The sequence below is a fragment of the Oncorhynchus keta genome, chromosome 10 (assembly GCF_023373465.1).
Source record: "Oncorhynchus keta strain PuntledgeMale-10-30-2019 chromosome 10, Oket_V2, whole genome shotgun sequence".
Lineage (NCBI taxonomy): Eukaryota > Metazoa > Chordata > Actinopteri > Salmoniformes > Salmonidae > Oncorhynchus > Oncorhynchus keta.
In genome coordinates, this window is record NC_068430.1 from 29931903 (window position 1) to 29952928 (window position 21026).

Sequence of the window (21026 nt, forward strand, 5' to 3'; positions counted from 1 at the left end):
TACAGATTGTTGGCTGATAACGTCACGGAATTGAAGCGCACATGTGGATGAGGCAGAAGAGGCCATGTGTTATGATTCTGAATGGTCAGATAGCAAGCAACAATGATATGAAGCTGCCATCTGGGGAATCGTAGGTGTTTTGATACCATGTCTTGTTTTGAGGTGTTTTGACTCGTGTCATGTCTATGCTAATATGGCAAAAAACTTGCTAGCTAGATAATCAACAACTGTAAGGACGTATTTGAGAGACAACAAGTGCTAATTGTGCAAAAGTATTTGTTTTCAAAAAACATTTGACAAAATATAGTTAACATGCTGTCAACAATCTAAGCCAACAGTCTGTCTTGCCCCATAGTTGTGCACGAGTTGGTTTTGTTGCTAAAAAACCAACCAGTCTATAGGGAGGAATGATATTTAACATGTTTTTTTACATTTGTATCACAAACCATTTGAGAAAATCATGATGAATGTGGCCATTTTAGGCCCCTTTTAGACCTATATTGTAGCCCAAAACATGCAGAACTGAAAGAAACAATTTGGACCAATGTTAACTTACTCTGCATTGGGTGCATCTTATAGGCTGGGAAGAGGAGCTACTTCTCCATCACTCCAGTTTACACATAGTAATGTCATTTCCCTGCAGCAAACTACAGGAGTACAGGAGCGTACAGTCGTGGCCAAAAGTTGAGAATGACACAAATATTAATTTTCACAAACTATGCTGCCTCAGTTTGTATGAAGGCAATTTGCAAATACCCTCTTTACCATGCAAATGAACGGGATCCCCAAAAAACATTTCCACTGCATTTCAGCCCTTCCACAAAAGGACCAGCTGACATCATGTCAGTGATTATCTTGTTAACACAGGTGTGAGTGTTGACGAAGACAAGGCTGGAGATCACTCGGTCAAGCTGATTGAGTTCGAATAACAGACTGGAAGCTTCAAAAGGAGGGTGGTGCTTGGAATCATTGTTTTTCCTCTGTCAGCCATGGTTACCTGCAAGGAAACATGTGCCGTCATCATTGCTTTGCACAAAAAGGGCTTCACAGGCAGGGATATTGCTGCCAGTAAGATTGCACCTAAATGAATCATCAAGAACTTCAAGGAGAGCGGTTCAATTGTTGTGAAAAAGGCTTCAGGGTGCCCAAGAAAGTCCAGCAAGTGCCAGGACCGTCTCCTAAAATTGATTCAGCTGCGGGATCGGGACACCACCAGTACAGAGTTTGCTCAGAAATGGCAGCAGGCAGGTGTGAGTGCATCTGTACGCTCAGTGAGGCGAAGACTTTTGGAAGACGGCCTGGTGTCAAGAAGGGAAGCAAAGAAGCCACTTCTCTCCAGGAAAAACATCAGGGACAGACATTCTGCAAAGGGTACAGGGTTTGGACCGCTGAGGACTTGTCCGGAGAAAACACGGTGCGCGCGTGGACATCGGTCCTGTGTCATGCCAACAGTAAAGCATCCTGAGACCATTCATGTGTGGGGTTGCTTCTCAGCCAAGGGAGTGGGCTCACTCACAATTTTGCCTAAGAACACAGCCATGAATACAGAATGGTACCAACACATCCTCCGAGAGCAACTTCTCCCAACCATCCAGGAACAGATTGGTGACGAACAATGCCTTTTCCAGCATGATGGAGCACCTTGCCATAAGGCAAAAGTGATAACTAAGTGGCTCGGGGAACAAAACATTAATATTTCGGGTACATGGCCAGGAAACTTCCCGGACCTTCATCCCATTGAGAACTTGTGGTCAATCCTGGTGGACAAACAAAAACCCACAAACTCCAAGCATGATTATGCAAGAATGGGCTGCCATCAGTCAGGATGTGGCCCAGAAGTGGATTGACAGTATGCCAGGGCAGATTGCAGAAGTCTTGAAAAAGAAGGGTCAACCCTGCAAATATTGACTCTTTGCATCAACTTCATGTAATTGTCAACAAAAGCCTTTGACACTTATGAAACGCTTGTAATTATACTTCAGTATTCCATAGTAACATCTGACAAAAATATCTAGAGACACTGAAGCAGCAAACTTTAATTAATATTTGTGTCATTCTCAAAACTTTTGGCCACGACTGTATACTTAACAACAATGACCTAATGTCGTTACTGTTTTCTAACAGCTCTCTTTCCATTCGTCAAAATGGCAGGTGCACAGCTAGATACTGGAATTATTTGGTAGCCTTTAAGTGATTTGTTTGATATGGTTGTGTTCATGCCACATAAGGCAATACAGCTTTACAGTTCAAATACATGTTTTTACTATGTCACGGTATAATTCGCACTCTGCAGTAAGCCATTATCACAGATGGCTACTTACAAACCATTAGCCCTGAAATGAGATGACAGCCCTAAGTACTGCAGAGGGTGCAGGATAGAATACAGCAGACCAAATCTGAGGTGGAACATCTCTACCACCTAGTGGTCAACAACTCCCATTACAAATCAAGAAAAATATTGGCAACATGACACAATCTGTGTAGACTCCAAGCATTAACTATTGAATTATGGCCAACTCATGAACTAGTGTAAAATTCAACTCATGTATTAAATTGAATGTAGGCTACCTATTCTGTGTGTTCATGTGTTTAAAATTGCCTTGGCTGAGAGGGTAGGCTACCAGCAGTGGTTAGGCTCAGTGAAGGGTAAATGTAAGTAAATGCGATTTACCCACCTTAAAAAAAAATGCACTTAAAGTATAGGGAGCATTACTTTTTTCACAGTGACCGGCAATCAGTTTACCCATGCACCTATTTATTTAAACACTACATCCCAGGTAGGTCTATTTGAAGTTCATGGGAATACACACTGTAGCCTAGTCTCATTAACGTACCTTGTGTGTTAGGGTGACCATCCTGTTTTTCCTACGACAGTTTCAGCCCCATCGCAGGTGTCCCGAGTTTTCAGGCTACAAAAAAGGTCCATTTGTCAGCAAGACACGTCAATTAATGTAGGCCTAATCAATGGCAATCGCTTAGTCATGACTCACACCTTTTGGTGGTTTGCAGCAGATGTCTATTTCCATTAATCAAATGGATCTAGTAGTCTATACATGTAGTTTGAATGCTGGAATTATTTTTGAGTGGAAGAACGGTTACTTTAAGTGATTTGTTTGACAAATCAGATTAAAATATCATTACTGGTTGTGTTCATGCCACATTAAAATGTAATATATTTTTACTGCTTAAATTACGTCATTATTAGGACCATTACAAAAAAATACAAAGATCCCCCGAAAGCCAGGGTGTAAGTCGCACTCTGGTTAGGCCTATGCACTACCCATGATATGCATCTGCATTTAGTAAAACAAGTATTATTAAGAGATCAATATCATGCTCAGACCTCCGTTTGCTGAGACATGAGCCTCGAGAGCATCCAGTCTGCACTCTACAGTCTGGGAGGCTGTAACAACTACATCCATTTGGTGACGACATACTCAAATTTGAGAATTCACTTTTTACAAATAGGCATAATTGTCAATCATTGTCATTTCAAGAAACATGAAATGAATGAAAAATACAGTTGAAAAAGAGGCCAATTCAGTAATGCCCATAGTAACACTATTTGGATAGTCTGTAGAGCATCTACAGATGGACTATCATTAACATTTTAACTATGTACTAACCATATCCCTAGTAGGTCTGAATATTTTCCCAGTATTTTACAAATGTTCCATCCTGAGAATAAATCACTTCTCTCAGGTAACCCGGTATTTCCCATTCAAAAGCATTATAGAGCATATAAATGTGTTTTGATTAGCGCTTTGATTAGCATGAAAATTCTAACCTGATGCTACCGGAGCCTGATGAGCCACATATTAAATACATTTTATGATCCCTACATTAACATTTAATGAGCAAAAGCCCAAATGATTGTGCCATTATCCAATACATATAGGCTACTGCACATTACGTACGACAGAAAAACATAAGCCCACAGATGTAGCTAGCTATATGCTCAAGTAAATCTAAGGCTAATCTTTGAGTGTGAACTGTATTACTGTACTGCATTATACGGACTGGAATTACACACATCATTCAAACTATGGCAAAGCAGAAGAGAACATTCAATTCTGGAAGGTGAATCACCTTTAAGAAAGACGAAAAAAATTGTTTTCAGAGAGCTATTCTTGTCTAGCTTTTTCCTGCATGGGACTCTAAAAGCTGCTTGTGTATTGCACAGGAGAAAGAGGCTATAAATTAGAAGCTTATCACGCATAACCCATTATAAATTAGAAAGCGGTGGGCTAGGACATATACAAATATTGATAGATATCTATCTATATATAGGGCTATATAACAATTTAGAACAGGATGTAGAGTACAGTATATACGTATGCATATGAGATGAATAATGTAGGGTAAGTAACATTATATAAGGTAGCATTGTTTAAAGTGGCTAGTGATATATTTACATAATTTCCCATCAATTCCCATTATTAAAGTGGCTGGAGTTGGGTCAGTGTCAATGACAGTGTATTGGCAGCAGCCACTCAATGTTAGTGGTGGCTGTTTAACAGTCTGATGGCCTTGAGATAGAAGCTGTTTTCAGACCTCTCGGTCCCAGCTTTGATGCACCTGTACTGACCTCGCCTTCTGGATGATAGCGGGGTGAACAGGCAGTGGTTCGGGTGGTTGATGTCCTTGATGATCTTTATGGCCTTCCTGTAACATCGGGTGGTGTAGGTGTCCTGGAGGGCAGGTAGTTTGCCCCCGGTGATGCGTTGTGCAGACCTCACTACCCTCTGGAGAGCCTTACGGTTAAGGGCGGAGCAGTTGCCGTACCAGGCGGTGATACAGCCCGCCAGGATGCTCTCGATTGTGCATCTGTAGAAGTTTGTGAGTGCTTTTGGTGACAAGCCAAATTTCTTCAGCCTCCTGAGGTTGAAGAGGCGCTGCTGCGCCTTCTTCACGACGCTGTCAGTGTGAGTGGACCAATTCAGTTTGTCTGTGATGTGTATGCCGAGGAACTTAAAACTTGCTACCCTCTCCACTACTGTTCCATCGATGTGGATGAGGGGGTGTTCCCTCTGCTGTTTCCTGAAGTCCACAATCATCTCCTTAGTTTTGTTGACTTTGAGTGTGAGGTTATTTTCCTGACACCACACTCCGAGGGCCCTCACCTCCTCCCTGTAGGCCGCCTCGTCGTTGTTGGTAATCAAGCCTACCACTGTTGTGTCATCCGCAAACTTGATGATTGAGTTGGAGGCGTGCGTGGCCACGCAGTCGTGGGTGAACAGGGAGTACAGGAGAGGGCTCAGAACGCACCCTTGTGGGGCCCCCGTGTTGAGGATCAGCGGGGAGGAGATGTTGTTGCCTACCCTCACCACCTGGGGGCGGCCCGTCAGGAAGTCTGGTACCCAGTTGCACAGGGCGGGGTCGAGACCCAGGGTCTCGAGCTTGATGACGAGCTTGGAGGGTACTATGGTGTTGAATGCCGAGCTGTAGTCGATGAACAGCATTCTCACATAGGTATTACTCTTGTCCAGGTGGGTTAGGGCAGTGTGCAGTGTGGTTGAGATTGCATCGTCTGTGGACCTATTTGGGCGGTTGCGCAATCGATATGCTGATAAAATTTAGGGAGTCTTGTTTTCAGATTAGCTTTGTTAAAATCCCCAGCTACAATGAATGCAGCCTCCGGATAAATGGTTTCCAGTTTGCAAAGAGTTAAATAAAGTTTGTTCAGAGCCATCGATGTGTCTGCTTGGGGGATATATACGGCTGTGATTATAATCGAAGAGAATTCTCTTGGAAGATAATGCGGTCTACATTTGATTGTGAGGAATTCTAAATCAGGTGAACAGAAGGATTTGATTTCCTGTATGTTTCCTTCATCACACCATGTCTCGTTAGTCATGAGGCATACGCCCCCGCCACTCTTCTTACCAGAAAGATGTTTGGTTCTGTCGGCGCGATGCGTGGAGAAACCCGTTGGCTGCACCGCATCGGATAGCGTCTCTCCAGTGAGCCATGTTTCCGTGAAGCAGGGAACGTTGCAGTCTCTGATGTCCCTCTGGAATGCCACCCATGCTCGGATTTCGTCAACCTTGTTGTCAAGAGACTGGACATTGGCAAGAAGAATGCTGGGGAGTGGTGCGCGATGTGCCCTTTTTCGGAGTCTGACCAGAATACCGCCTCGTTTCCCTCTTTTTCGGAGTCGTTTTCTTGGGTCGCTGCATGCGATCCATTCCGTTGTCCTGTTTGTAAGGCAGAACACAGGATCCGCGTCGCGGAAAACATATTCTTGGTCGTACTGATGGTGAGTTGACGCTGATCTTATATTCAGTAGTTCTTCTCGACTGTATGTAATGAAACCTAAGATGACCTGGTGTACTAATGTAAGAAATAACACGTAAAAAAACAAAAAACTGCATAGTTTCCTAGGAACGCGAAGCGAGGCGGCCATCTCTGTCGGCGCCGGAAGTTCAATAATAAAGCACTATTCTGCATTCTTAACAGCACTATCAACAAGGCAGGTAGGACAGGCCCGAGTTTCGTCGCACCTGGACTACTGTTCAGTCGCCACAGAGGGATTTAGGAAAGTTGCAATTGGCTCAGAACAGGGCAACACGGCTAGCCCTTGGATGTACACAGAGCGCTAACATGAATAATATTCATGTCAATCTCTCCTGGCTCAAAGTGGGAGAGATTACCGCTTACAAATACAAGTATCGATGAGGTCAATGACATGTTGAATGTATCAAGCTGTCGGTTGAACTACTAGCACACAGCTCAGACACCCATGCATACCCCACAAGACATGCCACCAGAAGTTTCTTCACAGTCCCCAAGCCCAGAACAGACTATGGGAGGCGCACAGTACTACATAGAAATCTATTCCACATCAAGTAACTCATGCAAGCAGTAAAATTAGATTTAAAAAACAGATACAAATACAGACAACAGCAGGGACTGTGAAGCAACAAACATAGGCACAGACAGACACGCATACAAACACATGGATTTTGTGTTGGAAGATACTGTACGAGGTAGTAGAGTAGGGGCCTGCGGGCACACACTTAATATGTTGTGAAATCTGTTGTAAATGTATTGTAATGTTTTCAAAAATGTAGACAGACTGACTAGCACCAAATCTATTCTATCAGGGATGGCTCCTTTACCTCATCCCCTTATGCCTATCCCTCTGCACTGGACAACTTTCCCTTCTCCACCACTCAAGACCCAAGTAAGCTTAGGCCTATACATGTCAGTATTTTGTGTCAACCATAGACTAGGACTACGAGGCAATGTCTAACCTTTTATATGAAACATTTGAGACCTGTGACACAACCACTGAAAATAAGTTTATTTTTACAGACTGCTTTGTGTTATTCAAGCTAACAGTCATCAAGGGTGTGTTCGTAAATTCACTCTGGCTATCAACTTGGATTTCAGAGCTCTCTCGTCTGAGTGTGCCAGAGCGCAGAATAACTGAGGAATTTACGAACGTTCAACACCCATTGACTATGGCCGGTGTCCGTAAACATGGGCAAAAAAAGTGTAATTAAAACAACCTAACAAGCTCTGCTAGGGTGAGTAAAATGGTCAGTGTGAGGTGTTCTCTCATTTGTTTCTGGATGTAGCTAGCAAGCTAGCCAACGTTAGCCAGTTGTGTGGTCAGAACGCTCGGATAAACCCTACTCCTCAGCCAGAGCGTCCAGTGTGTGCTCTGAACGAGCCGAGAGCGAAGCGCTCTGAATTTACAAAAGAACAATCTGACAAATGAACGCATTCTGGCACTCAAGATTGAATTTCCGAACACCCATTTTATAATTGGTTTGTTTTCCCCCCTCAATCTACACACAATTCAACATAATGACAAAGCAAAAACAAGTTGACATTTTTGCTAATTTATTTTTAAAAACTGAAATAACACATTTGCATAAATATTCAGACTCAGTCATTTGTTGAAGCACCTTTGGCAGCGATTACAGCACTGAGTCTTCTTGGGTACGACTCTACAAGCTTGGAACACCTGTATTTGGGGAGTTTCTCCCATTTTTATACTCTGCAGATCATGTCAGGATGGATGGGGAGCGTTGTTGCACAGCTATTTTCAGGTCTCTCCAGAGATGTTCAATCGGGTTAAAGTCCGGGCTATGGCTGGGCCACAAGGACATTCAGACACTTGTCCCGAAGCCACTCCGGCGTCGTCTTGGCTGTGTGCTTAGAGTCGTTGTCCTGTTGGAAGGTGAACCTTTGCCCCAGTCCGAGGACCTGAGCGCTCTGGAACAGGTTATCATCAAGGATCTCTGTACTTTGCTCAGTTCACCTTTCTCCTCAATCCTGACGAGTCTCCCAGTCCCTGCCGCTGAAAAACATCCCCACAGCACTGTAGGGATGGTTCCAGGTTTCCTCCAGACTTGCCGCTTGGCATTCAGGCCAAAGAGTTCAATCTTGGTTTCATCAGAGCAGAAAAACTTGTTTCTCATGGTCAGAGTCCTTTAGGCAAACTCCAAGAGGGCCATCGTGTGCCTTTTACTGAAGAGTGGCTTCCATCTGGCCATTCTACCACAAAGGCCTGATTTGTGGAGTGCTGCAGAGATGGTTGTCCTTCTGGAAGGTTCTCCTATCTCCAGAGGAAGTCTGGAGCTCTGTCAGAGTGACCATCGGGTTCTTGGTCACCTCCCCATCCAATGCCCTTCTACCCAGATTGCTCAGTTTGGCAGGGCAGGCAGCTCTAGAAAGAGTCTTGGTTGTTCCAAACTTCTTCTATTCAAGAATGATGGGGCCACGGTGTTCTTGGGGACCTTCAATACTGCAGAATTGTTTTGGTACCCTTCCCCAGATCTGTCTCTCAATCCAATCCTGTCTCAGAGCTCTACGGACAATTGCTTCGACATCCTGGCCTGATTTTTACTCAGACATGCAACGTCAACGTTGGGACCTTATATAGACATGTGTGTACCTTTCCAAATGATGTCCAATCAATTGAATTTACCACGTGGACTCCAATCAAGTTGTTGAAACATCAAGGAGGATCAATGGAAACAGGATGCACCTGATCTCAATATTGAGTCTCATAGCAAAGTGTCTGAATACTTATGTAAATAAGGGATCTTTTTTTTAAATAGAAATGTGCAAACATTTCTACAAACCTGTTTCACTTTGTCATTATGGGGTAGTGTGTGTAGATGGATTAAATAAACGCTTTACTCATCAATTTTAGCATAAGGCTGTCACGTAACAAAAGGTGGAAAAAGTATTTCCGAATGCACAGTACTTAAGTGGTTAAATATGTAATTACTGGTCTATTTGCTATCAAATCCACTCCTCTTGTTGATAAACAAAGGGTTGAATAAACAGAAAATAACTTAAATCCTCAATTCGTCAGGTCATGAACTCCACAAGGTGTCGAAAGCATTCCACAGTGATGCTAGCCCATGTTGACTACAATGCTTCCCACAATTGTGTCAAGTTGGTTGGATGTCCTTTGGGTGGCGGAACATTCTTGATGCGTACGGAAAACTGGAGTGTGAATTACCCAGCAGCGTTGCCGTTTTTGACACAATCCGGTGCGTCTGGCACCTACTACCATAACCCTTTCAAAAGCATTTAACTTTTGTTTCATCCTCTGAAGGGCACACAAACAATCCCTGTTTCAATTGTCTCAAAGCTTAAAAACCCTTCTTTAACCCGTCTCCCCCCATTCATCTACACCGATTTACCAATTGACATCAATAATGGCCTTATTCAAAACAACAACAGTCCCGGACTCCCTGCCCATCATCCAAACAGCTGGCTCATCTTCAGACAAAGCAACCATCCCTGTTAAAACAGCAGCAGGTACCCCTGCCATTAGTGACGATGCAGTCATGGCTGTACTACACACATTTTTATTTATTTTTTACCTTTATTTATTTATAGGCAAGTCAGTTAAGAACAAATTCTTATTTTCAATGACAGTGGGTTAACTGTCTGTTCAGGGGCAGAATGACAGATTTGTACCTTGTCAGCTCTGGGATTTGAACTTGCAACCTTTCGGTTACTAGTCCAACACTCTAACCACTAGGCTATCCTGCCGCCCCAAGGATGTGAGGTTGTGGACCACACTACAGTTAATACCAAACTGCACACATTATACCAGACAGTACTGAGTTTGAAGCCTTATTGAACTGCATCACTCTGGTTTAGGTTGGGGGTGAAAGTTAGGGGTTAGATGAATCTCTCGTTGATAGACTACGTAAACATACATGGTACCATAGATCTGTCATGATACAACAGGATGTGCGAGATCGAGCAGCATTAGTTCCAGTGTTTGGGTTTTTCATCACTGTTTAAATTGGACAAATAACGATTTCACAGGTGTTAGCATCTTTTGAATTTCGGAAAGGAATGGGACATTTGGCCCATAGACTTTCCCGCAAAGAGAGGGTAGAGCTCTTCATTCTGGTTCGGATCCTCGTTCTATCGCTTCGCTTACCAAGTACGGACCGAGAACTCACTCGAGCATCTGACCAATTACGCAAAACTTTAATTTAGGGTTAACAGATTAGGGTTAGCCATGCGCAAACCACACTGCAAGAGTCGCATGTTATCACATAGTTGATGTACAGTATGTTACCTAACCTCTCAGAACACGACAACATGTCTACCATTTGACTACTCAGACAGAGTGGTGATGTGGGGCCAGAGTGACAGGGAGAATCTTCACTCTGGCTGATCAGGGGGAAAAAGGAGGGGGGGAAACAGGGTCAGGTAAATCCTTATGGAACAGTGTGTCCTTCCCATCTTGTTGGGCAAATATGCCAGCGACCTAGATGATTAAAATAAAATGAGAGCCAGTACCATAAAGAGCAGTCTGGCCAGAGGAGAGTCCAACACTGCACAGCTTCATACCACGAGTGGAACAGCTCTATTCATACTTATACGTTGGCATTAACCCATACATTTGATCAGCACTGTGATTCATTACGTCAAAGACTTCCCCCAGAACAGGTAAATAAGCAGCTCAGCCTGTAAAAAAAAAAAATGACAGAGCAAGGTGGGCAGTATACATAGCACAAAGTAGACAATTATAATCTGCCTGAGCCTCAGGTGGTCTACAGAACCTTCCTCACACCCACTCCTCTTGCCTGTACCCATACAGTATACTCTACCTGGTCAGCAGCAGCCTGTCCTCAAGTCTCACCTGCCCATTAAGCCAATCATTAGGTCTCACCTACCAAGCCCCAGGTATGCCCCGACCTTACCTGTACTTCATGCCAGTCTGGTAGGACACACACTCCTCCAGGGCCAGGCCATTCATCTTCAGGAAGTCCTCCATGTTCTTGACCTGAGCGGCATGCCTCTGCTCCCTGAGGCGCTGCAGTTCCCCTGGGTCGGTGGGCCGTGGCTGGTTCAGGCCCTGGTCCGAGTGGTAGCGGCTAATGCCACTCCGCATGCTCTCGCTGTATGACATGGACAGCATCTTGCCACTGCCGCTGCTGCTTTTCCGTATAACACTGCCCGGCCCGCCTGGTTTGGGGATCTGTAGGTTTTCGGAATGAGCGTACATGGATTGACGCCTCACTGCCGCCCAGGGAGGATGACCCCCTGACAACCCTCCCGCAAACATCCCCCCTACTCTTGCTGTCGCCGCAGCGACCCACCACTCAGTGAGAGCGAAAAGTGGGTCTGAGACAGGAGCTAGGAGCCAGCAGGACACAGCCACCTCCTTAAATAGCGCTGGACTCCTCCCATAAGAGCTCTCTTACTGCTGCCCCCGAGCAGAGCATCACACAGCCATGCATCGTGTAATCAGAGTCACGGCAACACCCCCCAGGAAAGACACACAATGGCAGGGTTAAACTGATAGGGTGCATTCAGCTGACCACCTTGTGGTTAACTAAGGAGCAGGACCATGCAAGAGGCATAGGTGCATTGGGGACAGCAGGAGGAGGAGACATTCAGACATGGGCCAGGGCCAGGGCCAGGGCCAGGGCAGGCAGACACCGTTCTAGGTTTTCTACTTGGATGTAGGGGGAGAGCCAAGAGACAAACCTTCTGACAACTAGCCAGCACCCAAAACCCTGTTAAAGCTTCAAGTTATGGTAAAAATGTTTAGTTTTTTTTTTTTTAATACATGCACCAAAAGGCATCAGTGAACACAATTTGTACTGCGCGTGGATCTGACCAAAGGTTGAGCTAATTCGATTTTCTCTACTTTCTCAGCAAAGGATTAGTCTCAGCCGCCGCAATGGATTAGCATGAATCAGACAGTTGTCTCATGTGCCATAAAAAAATAGATTAAAAAAAATACACTACATGTCAAAAGTTTTAGAACACCTACTCAAAGTTTTTCATTTTTTTATTACCATTTTCTACATTGTAGAATAATAGTGAAGACATCAAAACTCATGTAGCAACCAGAAAAGTGTTAAAATATAGTTAGATTTGTTTATATTTGAGATTCCTCAAAATGCCACCGTATGCCTTGATGACAGCTTTGTACACTCTTGGCATTGTCTCAACCAGTTTCACCTGGAATGCTTTTCCAACAGTCTTAAAGGAGTTCCCACATTTGTTGAGCACTTTTTGGCTGCTTTTCCTTCAGTATGTGGTCTCACAAAGTCACAGCGGTTGGAACCACCAATCTCCAATTTGGTCTCCAAATTTTCACCGGTCGAATGTCCATTATTCATGTTTCTTGGCCCAAGTAAGTTACTTCTTATTGGTGTCCTTTAGTAGTGGTTTCTTTGCAGCAATTCGACCACGAAGGCCTGATTCACACAGTCTATTTGGACTGCAATTTCTGAGGCTGGTAACTCATCCTCTGCTGCAGAGGTAACTCTGGTCTTCCTTTCCTGTGGCAGTCCTCATGTTTCATCATAGCGCTTCACCGTTTTTGTTACTGTACTTGAATAAAACTTTAAGTTCATGATTAAATTTTTTTTTTTTTTTTACCTTTATTTAACTAGGCAAGTCAGTTAAGAACAAATTCTTATTTTCAATGACGGCCTAAGAAAAGTGGGTTAACTGCCTGTTCAGGGGCAGAACGACAGATTTGTACCTTGTCAGCTCGGGGATTCGAACTTGCAACCTTTCGGTTACTAGTCCAACGCTCTAACCACTAGGCTACCCTGCTGCCCTGTATTGACTGAACTTCATGTCTTAAAGTAATGTACTGTCGTTTCTCTTTGCTTATTTAAGCTGTTCTTGCCATAATATGGACTTGGTATTTTACCAAATAGGGCTATCTTCTGTATTACCCCCCAACATGTCACAACAACTGATTGGCTCAAACACATTAAGAAAATCAATTGCACAAATTAACTTTTAATAAGGCACACCTGTTAATTGAAATGCATTCCTGTCGACTACCTCATGAAGCTGGTTGAGAGAATGCCAAGAGTGTGCAAAGCTGTCAAGGCAAAGGGTGGCTATTTGAATAATCTAAAATCTATTTAGATTTGTTTAACACTTTTGTTTACCACATGATTCCATATGCGTTATTTCATAGTTTGGACGTGTTCACTATTATTCTACAATGTAGAAAAGAGTAAAAAATAAAGAGAAACTCTTGAATGAGTAGATGTCCTAAAACGTTTGACCAGTAGTGTAGAGTGGCAAGAAAAAGTATGTGAACCCATAGGAATTCTCTGGAATTCTGCATAAATTGGTCTTAGATGAAGATCAGATCTAATTTTAAGTCACAAGACAAACACAGTCTGCTTAAACTACTAACACACATTATAGTATTTTTCTAGTCTATATTGAATACATCATTTGAACATTTACAGTGTAGGTTGAGGAAAGTATGTGAACCCCAAGGCTAATGACATCTCCAAAAGCGATTTGCTAACCTGGAGTACAATCATTGAGATGAGATTGGAGATGTTGGTAAGGGCTGCCCTGCCTTATAAAAAATAAAAAGTTTGCTATTCACAAGAAGCATTGTCCAATGTGAACCATGCCTCAAACAAAAGAGATCTCAGAAGACCCAAGATTAAGAATTGTTGACTTGCATAAAACTGGAACGGGTTACAAAAGTATCTCTAAAAGCCTTGATGTTCATCAGTCCAAGGTAAGACAAATTGTCTATAAAGGGAGAAAGTTCAGCACTGTTGCTGCTCTCCCTAGGAGTGGCCGTCCTGCAAAGATGCTGCAAGAGCACAGTGCAGAACGCTTAGTGACGTTAAGAGGAATCCTAGAGTGTCAGCTAAAGACTTACAGGAATCGCTGGAACATGCGAACATCTCTGTTGACAAGTCTACGATACTGTTAAGGGAATTTTTATCAATAATGACTAATTATGTATACATTTCAATCAGGATGTACTAATCAGAATACTATTATGTGAATGAATGAATTAACTTATCGTCAGACTGGCTAGAATGCTTATCTACACAGGAAGACCTTGGCTCAGTCATAAATTATATTAAATTGGTAGGGAGACGATGTGGGAAGGCTTGAGATACTGCCTTTGTACCAGGGTGGGAGAAGAGACGGGACAGTTTGAAAACTAATGACGTCATTTTAAGTTTATAACCTGTGGTAAACTGTATCGTGTTCAGTACTCTCGTGAATAAATTCTGCTGTTTGACTTTAAGACTGGGCTCTGTCCATTACTATAAAATAAGGGTCTTACAAATCCTTATGAATTGACAGAGTGTCATTTTAATTGGGTGTTAAAACATAGAGCAATTTAATTCCTGTAAAAATTGGTCCTTCGAACCGGGATCTAAATATCCGTCCCTGCCATCTGGAGGTCGTACGCCGAATAAATTGTGCATGAGCGGATCTGGTTCCGTTATTTAAGACCTGGCCTCTGAATTGAGGGAAAGACTAGGCCGATGTACACCCCAGACCACAGGGACAGTGACTAGATCCAAACAAACAGTGCTTTTCCCAGTCGGCAGCAAGGTCAGTAGCCTTTATTCTTGAATTTGGGAGGGATTATTTGGGATATTTTTGATTGAATGTTCTAAAGGAGTTTGGATTTAATCAATGATAGGTGCTTGAATATTCTGAACAAATACAATGGGTTTCTACTTTGTGTTTTAACCAAAATCAATAGGAAGGAAACAGGTCTGAAATTGACCTGTGGTGAGGTGCACTACCATAAATAAACTAGAGCTTAATAAATCCTGGTTTTGCAAGCCGGAAGGTTATTAAGGAGAGATATAGTACACATTGAGTAATAGGACGCTTGTTCCGTACAAATAGGATAGCCATTAATTCAAAAAACATACATAAATAAAGTTTGAACCTGAGTAGTCTATCTGTATATGGGAAGTAGTCTGACTATGAGGAAGTAGCAGATAGATATATTAAAACAGGTGAGGATAAATTAGGCTTGGTGAGAAGGCAGGGTAATTCTAGGCGAACAGAATAATTTAACCTGTACAATGCTGAAAGAAATTAATATCTAAGGGGAGGAGAGGGGAACTTAATCTAGAGTGGTGAGATATGAGATATTAACGTATAAAGTCCCAAGGAAAATATCCTACGGGTGAAATGTAATGTCCGATCAAGTCATCTATAGATGAGGTTTCCAGGAAGGAGAAATACTGATTATCATTAAAGAGACACACACATAGTCAGACAGAAAAGCAACTAAAGTAACTAAGTAATGGTAAATAGCAGATTCATAGAAATACACGCACATAGAAGGTCAAATGAAATATAGAAAGGCATAGATAAGTGATTAAATACCATAGCTACTAGTAACGGTAAGGATTAAGGATGGGTAGAAAATCCTTCAAAGGAAGTGCCGGAACTAACGGGAGATTACCGTTGTAGGAGAACAAAGAGACAACAAACAAATCTGACTCAAACAAAGAACCTGAATAGAAGCTGATATTACTAATATAGTCAGGAAGGGTTTTAAATTAGGACGATTTTCTGAGAATTCTCGGTGTCGAAGTTTGCGACTACAGACAATTATAATAATATAGTTATTGGCGGGGAAACTCAATCATTTTAATAGCGGGACACCAAGGTTCGTATTTCAGCTTTGAAACCGATAGACAAATTGATTTTAGATTGTAATTCATCTATTTGTATGTTTTGCCTGAAAAATACGGTCGCTAGTGTTTGTATAAGATATTAACTGAACGGTTAATATGTTGTTTAGATTGAATTGAAAAAAAGACATTAAAAATAATGTCGAGACAATTTCGATGTAATACGCTATTTTGCCCAAAATGATCTGCTAGAATAATGTATTGAGATGGGAGTCATATCTAAATAAATGTATTATAGAAGAGAAAGTCACCTAAAGTTAAATGTAGGGAATAACAGAGATACGATAACCAGGATGTTATATTTTTTATGAATCGACGGACATACGATAAATTTAGCACAGAACATGGTACGTTTAAATGTTAGGGTATAGAAAGTTGAGAAGTTTGGTTGGTTTTACTTTGTTGATAGAATTTAAAGCAGAACTCAATCTGAATATGGAATATATATTTTACAGAGGCAGGCTGACTTGCGGCTTCAGTTTACCTTGACAACACCGTTCCTCATTATAGCTTAGAGTTACTTTCCAAAAGTGGCTAAAAGTTCCAAATACATTTTTTAAAAAGGAGCTAAATATCGTAAGGATAGTCTGAAAAGATGCTACAGCTAGCAACGGAATTGCTAGGCATTCAATTGGGCTATATAGTGCACCCCTTTGGACTATAAAATAGGTAAGAATAGTTGAAACGTAAAAAGTTGTGATTGTTTTCCCGAATATTGATTTTTGGTTAGGTAACGCCAGTGAATTCGAACAAGAAGTTAACATATTCTAAAAACATTATCTGTTTTCATTACGGGGAACAAGTAAATGTCTTATCTTAAAGGGACAGTGCACGTTTATCACAGTGGTTTGAGTGTATGGCAGTGTATAAAATATTTTGGGACGACAATCTGAAGATAGACTGAATGAGTTACATGAAACATCGAGGGATTTAAAACAAATGATGTGAAGGGATTATCATAATTATTAGGTTTCGTTGTTGTAGTAAAGGTTTGGGTTAAGGGGATTTCCCTGTTCCCAGAGACTAGATATCTTAAAGCGGTACACTCACATATGGATTATTAGGAGTTTTAAGTAGACAAGTGAATAATGTATTGGGAATAGAGTCGTAATTAAAATGCTAAGTCAAAGACGAGACAGTTACTTAAATCAAAATTTATTCTAAATAATAACGAAGAGACAATTATGATTTATGCCCATCGAAATGTTCTTATAAATTTAGCGAATTGGGAGATGAGAGATATTGATTGATGTTGTAAATTCTAATTCAGGATTCAACAGACGTGATAAATTAGGTTTAGTTTATCAAACCCGTACTACTGTGGCTGCAGACAGCCAACAATTATTTACAATTCATTGAAAGTCGTTGCGGATTGGGTCGAGGTTGAGCGCTTGATGACATCACTCGCAAGACACTATTGTCGCCACAAACAATGAGAAAATGGTTTGTGTCTTTTAGAAGGAAAATGGTTTGATTGTTTATGTCACACCAGTGAATTTGAGCACTGTTTCCATTATGTGGAACAATGTTAGGGTATTAATGTTGAAAAGCAACCTCTATAGTAAAACATAATTGCATATGTTTCGGGAAATTAGCTAGGTTGAGTTTGGTTATTTGAGCTTTTCCTCTGATACGTAGACATCTGTAACAGGGGCAAGTTTTTTTTCTTGAGGAACATGCAGATGATGATTTGTTTCACTGAGATGTAAACGTGAGTCTGAGTAATTTTGTCATCTGAAGCATTATAGTAGTGAGTTTTTGTATAGTTTGTTTTTTGCTGATAAAAGTGGTTTGTTTATTTGGTTACGGTCAATTTTAGGGTTTGATTTAACTTAAACATTGTATTTTGGTGTGTTTAAGTAGGAATCCTTATTCCGGGACGGATGGAAGTTATCTAAAATATGTAAGTTTCAGTTCTTAGGGGTGATAAATTACTGTAGATAAGGTATTCCACACTATGCAACATATATTAAATTCATGTTATTGTCAGATAGAATACTGAGGATCCCTGAAGGAAAGAGCCTGTAAGTGTAGGAATGATTTTGATATGGTTAGCATTTATTTTGGCTCTGTTTGACTATTAGGAGTTTTTTTAAATAGTATTACATTTAACGGGAATATAGGATATCTGTGATGATTTAGGATTATTGTAAGGAAATGGAAAGGACTTTGGAAATGTAAGGACTTTAGAGATTGCCATTTAGACATGTTTTTTCTAAAATCAATGATTTTAGATAGTCAAACAGTGAGACGCTTAGTGGCATTTTGAGAGATAGGAGAGAAAGGAATTACTGTTTAAATCGGTAAATATATATATTTAAGAACATATATAAATAGCACAGATACTTATTAAACTAGATAAGACACTTGACAGAGAATTGATACAGGATTGAGATTAATGGATGCCCAAGGGAGAAAAGAAGGATAATTTACTAATCCCCCCTAAGTCATTATTTAGGGTATATAAGGTTGTTACCTGGGCAGAGCCAGGTATCAAAAGGGGGGTGGGTAAGTTAGTGGCCTATTAATAAACTAATAATAAAAAAATACAAATAAATGTTTAGTTAACAAATAGGCATTGAGGCTCAAAATAAGTTGGGTGATGCAACAGGACAACGACCCAAAACTCAAGCTGATTGAGATGCTGTGACATGACCTCAAGAGCGCAGTTCACACCAGACATCCCAAGAATATTGTTGAACTGAAAGTTTTGTGAAGAGGAACGGTCCAAAATTCCTCTTGACATTGTGCAGGTCTGATCCTCAACATTTGGTTGAGGTTATTGCTGCCAAAGGAGGTTCAACCAGTTATTACATACAAGGAGTCACATACTTTTCCCACCCTGCACTGTGAATGATTACACTGTTTGTTGAATAAAGACATGAAAACGTATTGTTTGTGTGTTATTAGTTTATTGTTATTAGTTTATAGTTTATTATGTTTGTCTATTGTCGTGACTTAAATGGGCTCCCGAGTGGTGCAGTTGTCTAAGACACTGCATCCCAGTGCAAGAGGCATCCCTGCCTCTGTTGTGTACCTGGTTCGAATCCAGGCTGCATCACATCCGGCCGTGATTGGGAGTCCCATAGGGCTGCGCACAATTGGCCCAGCGTCGTTCGTGTTTGGCCAGGGTAGGCCGTCATTGTAAATAAGAATTTGTTCTGAACTGACTTGAAAATCAGATCAAATTTTATGACCAATTTATGCACAAGTCAATAAGTCAAGGGGTTCACATACTTTTTCTTGCCACTGTGTGCGCACAGGAACGTAATTTAGACCACTTGACCTTTTCCACATTTTGTTACGTCTTATTCTAAAATGGATCAAATAGTCCCCCCCCCCCCTCATCAATCTACACACAATACCCAATAACGTCAAAGAAAAAACAGGTTTAGAAATAAATAAGAGGCCTCCCGTTTCGCCCAGCGTCGTCCGGGTGAGGGTTCGGCCAGGGGGCATTAGTTGGATCATCACGCTTTAACAACTCCTTGTGGTGGGCCGGGCGCATGCAGACTGACTTCGGTCATTAGTTGAACAGTGTTTCCTCCGACACATTGGTGCGGCTGGCTTCCGGGTAATGAGGGTGGGTGTTAACAAGTGCAGTTTGGCAGGTCAAGTTTTGTTGAACGCGTGACTCGACCTTTGCCTCTTCCGAGCCCGTTTGGAAGTTGCAGCAATGAGACAAGATCGTAATTTGATGTGACGAAATTAGGGGAGAAAAAGGAAATATCACATTTACTTAAGTAATTCAGCATCCCTTTACTCAGATATTTGTTGAAGCACCGTTGGCAGCGATTACAGCCTTGAGTCTTCTTGGCTATGACGCTACAAGCTTGGCACACATGTATTTGGGGAGTTTGTCCCATTCTACTCAAACACTGTCAGGTTGGATGGGGAGCGTCGCTGCACAGATATTTTCAGGTCTCTCCAAAGATGTGAGATCAGGTTCAAGTCTGGGCTCTGGCTGGGCCACTCTTGGCTGTGTACTTAGGGTCATTGTCCTGTTGGAAAGTGAACCTTCACCCCAGTCTGAGGTCCTGAACAGGTTTTCATCAAGGATCTCGCTGTACTTTGCACAGTTCATCTTTCCCTAGATCCTGACTAGTCTCCCAGTCCGTGCAGCTAAAAGACATCACCACAGCATGACCCTCCCATCACCATGCTTCAACGTAGGGATGGTGCCAGGTTTCCTCCAGACATGATGCTTGGCATTCAGGTCAGACAGTTCAATCTTGGTTTCATCAGACCAGTGTCTGGTTTCTCATGGTCAGAGTCCTTTAGGCAAACTCCAAGTGGGTTATCATTTGCCTTTTATTGAAGAGTGGCTTCCATCTGGCCATTCTACCATAAAGGCCTGATTGGTGGAGTGCTGCAAAGATGGTTGTCCTTCTGGAAGCATCTCCACAGAGGAAGTCTGGAGCTCTGTCAGTGACCAAGGTGTTCCCAAGGTGTTCTTGGGAACCTTCAATACTGTAGAATTGTTTTGGTACCCTTACCCAGATCTGTGTCTCAACCCAATCCTGTCTCGGAGCTCTACGGACAATTCCTTTGATCTCATGGCTTGTTTTTTTTCTCTCTGACATGCAACGTCAACTGTGGGACATTATATACACATGTGTACATTTCCATCATGTCCAATCAATTGAATTTACTAAGTGGACTCCAATCAAGTTGTCGAAACATCTCAAGGATGATCAATGGAAACAGGATGCACCTGATCTCAATTTTTAGTCTCGTAGCAAAGTGTCTGAATACTTATGTAAATAAGGGCTCTTTTTAATAGAAGTTTGCACACATTTCTACAAACCTGTTTCACTTTGTCATTATGGGGTATTGTGTGTAGATGGATTAAATAAACACTTTACTCATCAATTTTAGAGTAAGGCTGTCACGTAACAAAATGTGGAAAAAGTATTTCCGAATGCACAGTACTTCAGTAATTACATATTTAACCACTTGTCTATTTGCTATCAAATCCACTCTTGTTGATAGAAAATACCTTAAATCCATACCTTAAATCCATACATTTATAATTCTAGCGCAATTTATATCTATAGGCTACATTTCTATCATTATTTT

General features: G+C 41.7%; 1 protein-coding gene across 11 annotated transcripts in view; it reads right to left on the reverse strand.

The window, feature by feature from the left end:
* kcnab2a (potassium voltage-gated channel subfamily A regulatory beta subunit 2a) overlaps nt 1–21026 on the reverse strand; it is a 133944-nt gene that overhangs the window by 65616 nt on the left and 47302 nt on the right. For 2 of the 11 annotated variants that reach the window (XM_052526823.1, XM_052526832.1), the window contains exon 2: nt 11193–11470. The exons of the other annotated variants lie outside the window; for them this stretch is intronic. In XM_052526823.1, coding sequence (XP_052382783.1) covers nt 11193–11470 — 278 coding nt within the window. The remainder of the gene's footprint in view (nt 1–11192; nt 11471–21026) is intronic. 11 annotated transcript variants of the gene reach the window in all.